The sequence below is a fragment of the Contarinia nasturtii genome, unplaced genomic scaffold (genome assembly GCF_009176525.2).
Source record: "Contarinia nasturtii isolate CC-2019 unplaced genomic scaffold, AAFC_CNas_1.1 Cnas_scaffold_129, whole genome shotgun sequence".
Taxonomy (NCBI): Eukaryota; Metazoa; Arthropoda; class Insecta; order Diptera; family Cecidomyiidae; genus Contarinia; species Contarinia nasturtii.
Genome location: NW_022197486.1, coordinates 2,419,069 through 2,427,338, shown reverse-complemented (window position 1 = coordinate 2,427,338; position 8,270 = coordinate 2,419,069). Strand labels below are relative to the sequence as shown.

Genomic DNA, 8,270 nt, shown 5'->3' with positions numbered 1-8,270 from the left:
ATAGATGGCGTTAGCAGTGTGCTATTGACGTTTTAGATTTTTATTTTGACATTTTTATGACGACATTAGGAGTAAATGAGTTTGTTTTGGAAAACAAGCGTTTTCACAAGTTTCACTAGAAATAATCGCACCTTTTGATTGAATTCTGTCATTAAAGAGTTTCTCATTTAAAATATTGGTATCAAGATAAACAGTTGTGTGTGTTCTCTTTTTAAAAAAAATCAATAAAATTACGTATTTTTTTGGTGGAAATAACGAAAATCAATAAGATGATTGCAAACGTTTGTGTGGATGGTGGTCATCGACTAATAATTCATCCGAAAACAAATAGTCAAAAGCACATTACTGAAGCTGTTTCAAAAGCATTAAATCTATCGCCATCTGAATTTTATCTAACACAAAATGGGAAATTGATCAATAACAACAATGAGGAAAATAATATTGTTGATACGATGGGCAACACAATTTATGTGTGTATGCGTTTATTTGGTGGTAAAGGTGGTTTTGGTTCAATGTTGCGTGCAATTGGCGCACAAATTGAGAAAACCACCAACCGTGAGGCATGCCGTGATTTGAGTGGACGTCGATTGCGTGATATCAACGAAGAGAAACGTTTAAAAGATTATTTGGATAAAAAGGCGAAAGAAGACGAAGAAGCCGGTTCAAAAGTTGCCCGGAAAATTGAACGATTACGTTCAAAACCAAAACATGAATTTAAAGACGATGAATATTTTGAAACGCGATCGAATTTACTGGACGATGTTTCTGATGCGCTTGAAGAAGGCATGAAAAATGCAACCACATCTACAGCTGCTGTAGCTACAAGTACGGCAACAACGAGCACGAGCGGCATCGGTAAGGTGTCCGGAAGTAATGACAGTAATGACGGTAGCGTCGGTGGCAGTGGTGTTAAGCGGAAACTTGAAAAATCGAAAAAAAAGCAAAAGAAAAAATTGAAGGGAGCCCAATGGCTCGACGAAGGTTTGAGCTCAGACGATTCAAGCGATTCCGATACCGATAAAGACGATGAAAGTGTAGATGATACCAGCGAAAAAAGTAAACAATCTTCGAATGATTAAACTATCAACAAAATTACAAACAAACAATATATATTTTTTTACCATGGTTTACATGTACATCCCTCAAAATAAAAATAAATCACAATAACAAAAAAAAAACAGATATTTTTCAATAGACACCAATTCGACCTTATATTGTACAGAATGCTGAAAATAAATATCTCTCTTTAAATAAAACGACACTTTGTTTTATTTTCGTTTACTAAACATTCAAGAAAAAACGAGATTTTATTTCGTACATCAGGTTCTCTTATCGAAAGACACAAAGAAGCAACAGCTTTATTTCACATTTGATTGGTAGAATTTGTTTGATTTTTTTTTTTAAATTATTATTTTGTTGGCTCGTTCTCTGTACATTGAGAGTTTGATTTAGTCAACCAATACCAACAATGATTGAGTTTAATTTGATGTTTTATGTATAAATTAATTTAAAATAAGAAAAAAAATGGGTTGCGGTAAAAGAACCAATAAATATAAATAAAATTATAAATTTAAATGAACATTTTTCGAAACAAACAAAACCATCCGAAACAAAATTAATATGAATTACATTCAATAAAAAAGAAAAAAAAAGAAAGAAAAATAACCGATATACGTTGGCTTTGAAATAAAAAAAGAGTAATGGTCAAGATTAAAGAGAATATTGTGAATTACATAATATATCAATATATTTTTTGTATGTTCACTCTGTGAAGAGAGTGAGAAAATAAAAAGAGAGAGAGTGTGTGTGTATGTTTGAGTTGGTGTGTGCTGATGAGGCGCTCGAATGACATTTTGGCTCGACACGATCGCGCTTCGGATTTTTTTTGGTTTCGTTTACAAAACACTCGCGTATCTTTGGTTGATGTAGGCTTTGGTATGATAGTTATGGGTTTTGATTGAGGCAGCAATGGTTTGAATAAGATGCTTATCTTCTTTCTTTTGGTTCTTGTAGTAATCTAGGACCGATGGACTGTGTGATCGTTGTTATCGATATGCGCAAATGAGTTTGTGCGTGGACGATAGCAAGAGTAAAAAAAAAAAAAAATTGTGGAGAAAAATCAAAAAGAAAAAAAGAAGAAAAACAAATATCATTTTAAGCGAAAATACATGAGATAGAAAGTCACAGATATAACACAGAATATAAGAAAAAAAAAACTGTTTAGAAGATAGAGATCGAAAAAAAAAGAATCAAAAAGGAAAATGTGTTGCTTTTACTTTGTATGGGTTCGTAGAACACGTTCAGCCCAGGTTTGTGCTCGTGGTATTTCGCAATTGACACCTTTTGCACGCTTATCTAAATATTCTATGACATCATTGTAATAGTTGGTTCGATAATCGTACATGTATCTATATTGTAAGAATTTTGGTCTGAAATGAAATAAAACAACGACAGATAGAGATAGAGAGCACACATTGTGATTTAAAAAGTGAGTCAAGTGTGCATTTGTGTGTGCCATAGATATTTCGGGCCGATCGAAACTAGATATATAAATCATTATGTAAGGCTTACCGAACCCAATGTCTGTACCATCGGACTGGTCTCTTTGGGCCGTCCTCATCAGGTGGTGGCACTTCGGCTTCGGGTAAAGCATCAGCTGCTTTTGCTACTGCAGCCTATATTGCAAAAATATTTAATTCGAACAGAAAAACCGTCACTTTTTTTCGTACGAAAAGAAAATGGACACACTATGCGTCCACCGCTGTCTTACACTGGGATCGGCATCGGCATCGGCATCAAAATCTTCCATAGCTTCGTCTGCGATTGCTTCTGGTGCGTCTGGAACAGCTGCAGCAGCGTCTGCTGATTCTTCGAAATCGTCGAAGTTGAAACCTCCTTCCTCAGCCATTTTACTTCAAATGTCTAATAATGTTTAATAAAATAGTAAAAATAATAGCAAACAATGACAATGACGACAATGACGAAATAAATGACGGGAATATAATAAGAGCACAGAAAATCAAGATTTTCACGAAAATGAGAAAAAACCATAAAATATAAACGACAAGAGATTTAAAGGCGAACTGAATCGATCACGCTAAAAAAGAGTTGAGTATATCAACATCAGCGCACAATGAAAGAAAGCAAAAAAAAAACAGAGAAGCTAATTTCTTTTCGCTAAATGTTTACTGTCGATTGATTAAATCGAGCGTGGTTGCACTTCATTTAGATGTGCAAATGCTACAAATTGTTTTCGAGTTTTCTTTCTCTCTGTCTGACTGGCTCTATTCTTCTATATGTTTCTGTCTCTGTTTCTCTTGGTCTGGGTTTTCAGTTGTTTTGGTGTGTTCGTTCTTAGCGTTCGATATTGTCGGACGGTCGGTCGGTCGGCCAACAATTGGCTTTTTAACTGGTTGCCAATGTTTTCGTGACTTTGTGCATTCGTTTCAATTTCTTGAACATTAACGAAAATGGCTTTTTAAATGATCTTACCACGCACATACGATCCGCGCCACCCGACAAAAGAATGAACACATGAACACACACACACACACACATATATATATATACACCGGCGCACATTCACCAAAATCTATAACAAAACGAAGGAAACCAGCGAACACAACGAATTCGTGCACACATTTTGATTAATATATCGAATATACGATTCGTCTAATCATATGTAATTTTTCTTCTTTCATTTCAATTTATTTTCTCCTTCCTTTATTTTATTTTAGTTTTTTTTTCCTTCTCGTCTCACTTTCAAACGTTGGGTGTTGCTGTTTTTTTTTGGTTGCTGCTTGAGTTTTTCTTTAGATATGGGTCTGTCGCATCGCGAGCATTGGTGCGCTTTTTCCTGTTTTTCGCCATATGTCGCGTGTGTGAGTGTGCAGTTTCTTTCACTCATTCTCACTCGTCCTCTAATGTTTGTATTCTGTTGTGTGTTACATCATCGATGGCTTTAAGTGCATAAAATGTTATATTTACACCAGGACTCGTTACGCCTTTCGATGGCACATTTAATTTGATTTATAGCAAATTGTTAGCGGCTGAACATTTAAAGAAATACAGGGTCGTTAGGAAAAATACTACTTGTATTTTCAATTCTTCTCTTAATTTATTTTCTTTCTTTCTTTTTGCTTCATTCTCTGTGTGTGCGCGCGTTTTTGTTGTATTCTTCTCAGATTGTATGCGATACGTTTTGTTTAGTTTTGTCACTGTCTCGTATTGTACATTGTCTACGAAGTGTTGTTGGGCGCAGCGAAATTGGTAGTACTTTACTATGGAAACCGGGAATTTTTCGAAAGTATATGTGGACGATGTATATATTTTGAAAATGTTGAGCTTTTTTTGTTTCTACAGCCATTTCATTCATAATCAAATACGAAGCGTTTCTATGAATATGCGAATTGACCTTTTGTATTCATTTCACTTGCCATCGGCTGACAAAAATGCTCACAACCAACTAGCTGCCAAATCGATAGCATACTCGAGAGATTGTTTGCCATTTGCTGGCGATGCTGTTGGTATGGTGGCGGTGGTGGTACGGTCGCTTTTTTTGCTACTTTTTTGCTTTTTCATTTTGAAATGCCCGCTTTTCTGTTCGTTCACCGCAATAGTGCACATACAACTTGTTGGTAATTTAACTGTATCAACCGCAAGCAGTTATTTGCATCAGACGGGAAAAAACCTATTTATATGAAATTTATTTTCTCTTTTTCATTCTCTTTCTATCTCTCGCACTAACTTCGATAAGTCGGATATGCTCCATACTTCGTACTATGTGGCAATTAAAATTTATGAACATAAAATTGATTTTAATTGCATTGAACGAGAAAAGCGATGGTTTGGATTTTGGTTTCAGGACCAACAAATTAGTGACAGAGCGAAAAAGAGAGGAAACCGTCCTTGAAAATATTGAATATGATCGTTTCTTCAGATTCGCCAAATGAGCAAACAAATTGAAAATAAAATTAAAAAAAAAACTAGACGCCAATACATGTATGAGAGCAATTTTTAAAATACTTTCGTTCGAATATCGTGGGATCACATTTTATTCAACTTTGAAAGCGCCAGCCATGTGGTTATGCTGATCTGACTGTTTAACAACAACAATGACACGAACACACGACATACACATTCTTTTTCGTTTACATTTTGTCGTTGGCAAGCCAAGCATTTTAAAATGCGTGAATAAAATGTTCGCATATTCCATTGTCACATCTGTTTGGAGACATCATTTCAAGCATCAGGCCATGCATATATACAAAATGAAAAACTTATCATCACATCGCGTGCTAAGCATGTTTATACGCATTATACAGTGATTGGGCGTCATAACAATATGAAATTGAAAAATAATTGTCATTTCATCGGCGAAACAACAACACTTGTTCAACGGTCAATGTTCAGCTTCAATCAACATTCTGTTGCGATGTGCTTGTGGTGCATATTTGTTCTTTTTTTGTTGTTGTAATTGACTGTTGGCTCAGTAAAAACAAGCGTGAGAAGAAAAAAAATGTCTATTTTCACAAAAGTCCCACTGGCTGTCGCAATTTAGAAACATAAAATAATCAATTCGATGTGAATGCGAAATGTGCAAGGAAAAATATACTAACTATGTGTAACCGACAATCGAATCCACCGAAGCTAGAAGTGAGTATGTTAACTTTGAAAAACAAAATGAAAATAATATATTTTCGTATACGGTCGTAGCTTTGCGAGACATTCCGCAATTTTTTTGCATACACACGCACACACTACAAGTGACAAACGAGTTGCTAATCAACGTTTTATCCTCATCAGAACATCTAAAACACATTGGATAACCGCAGAGCGTCTGTTTAGTTTTTTTTTTTTTTGACTCGAACAATAGACACGGGCAACGAGAAAAATAGAATTATCTCGTTTTTCGTATCTTGATTGTGGTCGGCTCAAACTATTGCATACTATGTTCTTCTCGTGGATTCATAAGAATCTTTTCCGTGCTGTGCTCGATGCAACCGAAATGAAGAGTTAACATGAATGTGATTGTGGTGCCTCTGTCTCACCAAAAACGAAAGAAAAATTGAAAACTTCGAACATAAAGTTACGCATTTTCATTAAATTGTGAAAAGAAAAACTCGATGTGAGATGAAAGCGTCCGAAAAATGCTCAGCATGCTTGCTAAGAAGTTACGTATAAATTGCCAGTGATCTAAAATATGCTACGTATGTTTAGTTTATGTGTGTTTTTTTCTGCCAAAATACTATCTCCGTCACATTATATTGGCGGTAATTTGAAATTATTTCGTACATTTATTCTGCTCTTTTTACTGTTGTTGTTGTTGTTGTTGTCTTTGCATTCAGATCGAAAATAATTTATTACTAAATCGCAACATTGTCGCCGACGATTTCTATTTTACCGACACTCACATATATTCAGTCTCTCTGATGATCATCGCATCGAATGAGATTTATGAAAGATGAAACAAAAAACTATCCACCATGTTCATTTGGCATATTTCAAATAATTCACACGCTCAACAAAGTTATTAGTTGAAACATTTGCCCATTCTTTCCATCTCAGCCAAATTTTGCCACTTGTATAACTACTAAATATTTCATGCTTATCACGATGAATCTTATTTCTACCAAAAAAAAAGGCACCCATACTCCTATCTCAGGTAATTCAAATCCAGTCGCTTTTGATCGATTTCTCAACTCTCAAATGAAAATCGAATTTAAATTTGATGAAACAAACAAGTTGAACAAGCAAAAAAAAAAAAACACTGTACCTCTTATTTTTTGCAACGAAATGAAAAATAAAACTCGATTCAAATAAATGAATTACGCGCACTAAGAAAATCGATTTTGCGGAACACAATTGGACAAAAAAATATATAGAAAAAAACAGTCGAAATACTTAAATTCGCACTGAACTAAATTGCAAATCAATCAACGATAAGAATTTGAAGCGAAAAGAAAAATTAAAAGCGGTCGGTAAACAAATTCGAATTGAATTGGTTTTCTTCGCAATGTACTTTTTGTATTCTTAGTTTGATTAATTCTTCGACTTTTTTTTCTCTCGACTTTTCAATGCGATTTGTGAGAGAGGAGAAGGTTCTCAGCTTTCTTATTAATGATGTTTGTCAACCGATGCTTTTCGAAGACTAACTGAAACTGATCCCGACACTGTTTTACTAATCGATTGCCTTTGTTTGAACATCAACCGAATTAAATACGCGAATAAAGTCGTCGCGTGGATGACGCTCGCATCTTTTCACACAACGGATTTGAAAATTTGTTGCTTTCAATGTATGCGTATTTGCCTCCTTTGCTCTCTAATGCATTTTACAGGCTGGGCCCGATCAAGCAATACATCTCTGTCGTATCAACACGTCAACTCGAAACAATTTTTGTCTAATTTTATCATTTAGTGTTAGTTTTGTGTGCAACAACAACAAAAACAAACAAAGGTTACAAGAAGGAGGTAATTGCGCGAATGACAATACACGTCAAAGCCGGTCAATTGTCTTTTTCACAACATTTTCATTAGCTTCTCGTATGGCAAATGACATTAATTGAGAAAAAGATGAAAGAGTTTTGATGCAAAAACGCACCTTGGACAATTGTAACGCGAATATTTGTTGAAACACCATTTATAACGCCATATTTGAATGTCAAGTTGGAATTTTCATTTTATTTGTGCTCAATTATGAGTACGGTAGCCAGAGAAAGAGAGCGAAAGGTGAATAACTTTGGCTTTGTTTATTTATCTATAACGATTTTGTTGAAGCATCCAAAATTATCTCGGATATTAATTCGAAACAAATGTGTAGTGGGTTCAGCGAATTTGAGTCTGCGATACAAAAACAAACACGTGGTAAAATTCACATAAAATAGTTTGCTGTTTACAAAAATACAACATTGGGTTATTGCATCGCCATTTTCATTATTTCCGTCATGTTTGATCTTTTTCATTCGTTCGTTCATTTGTATTCGAAGGCAACATACAGCCCATATAAATTAGCATGACAGAATCAAATTACTAACAAACATCTTCCGTTAAATCACATAACATAGAGAATGTACAACATACATAAACAACGTGCGCACATAGCCAATTGAGTGATTATTTTGCTCCCTTTTTGAGCGCATTTTAATTGCGCTACCGACACAAGCAAAACAGCAACAGCAGAACCAGCACCAACAACATATCATTTAGGCTACTGATTGGCCATACCAATTGGTATATTTAGTTGAAAAACAAAATCAAAATTATCTACCAGA

General features: G+C 34.9%; 2 protein-coding genes across 2 annotated transcripts; one reads left to right on the top strand and one right to left on the bottom strand.

The window, feature by feature from the left end:
* The first annotated feature begins 85 nt into the window (after nucleotides 1–85).
* On the top strand, nucleotides 86–1,256 carry LOC116345211 (replication stress response regulator SDE2). Its single transcript, XM_031774407.1, has one exon. It carries the CDS (start codon nucleotides 270–272, stop codon nucleotides 1,077–1,079), a length of 810 nt encoding a protein of 269 aa, XP_031630267.1. The 5' UTR covers nucleotides 86–269; the 3' UTR covers nucleotides 1,080–1,256.
* A 349-nt stretch (nucleotides 1,257–1,605) lies between these two features.
* On the bottom strand, nucleotides 1,606–7,192 carry LOC116345204 (flightin). Its single transcript, XM_031774393.1, has 5 exons — nucleotides 6,776–7,192; nucleotides 2,771–2,922; nucleotides 2,572–2,675; nucleotides 2,277–2,429; nucleotides 1,606–2,031 (listed from the first exon to the last, which is right to left on the bottom strand). The coding sequence occupies exons 2-5, from the start codon at nucleotides 2,906–2,908 to the stop codon at nucleotides 1,896–1,898; spliced, it is 531 nt and encodes a 176-aa protein (XP_031630253.1). The 5' UTR covers nucleotides 2,909–2,922; nucleotides 6,776–7,192; the 3' UTR covers nucleotides 1,606–1,895.
* Nucleotides 7,193–8,270: the final 1,078 nt, after the last annotated feature.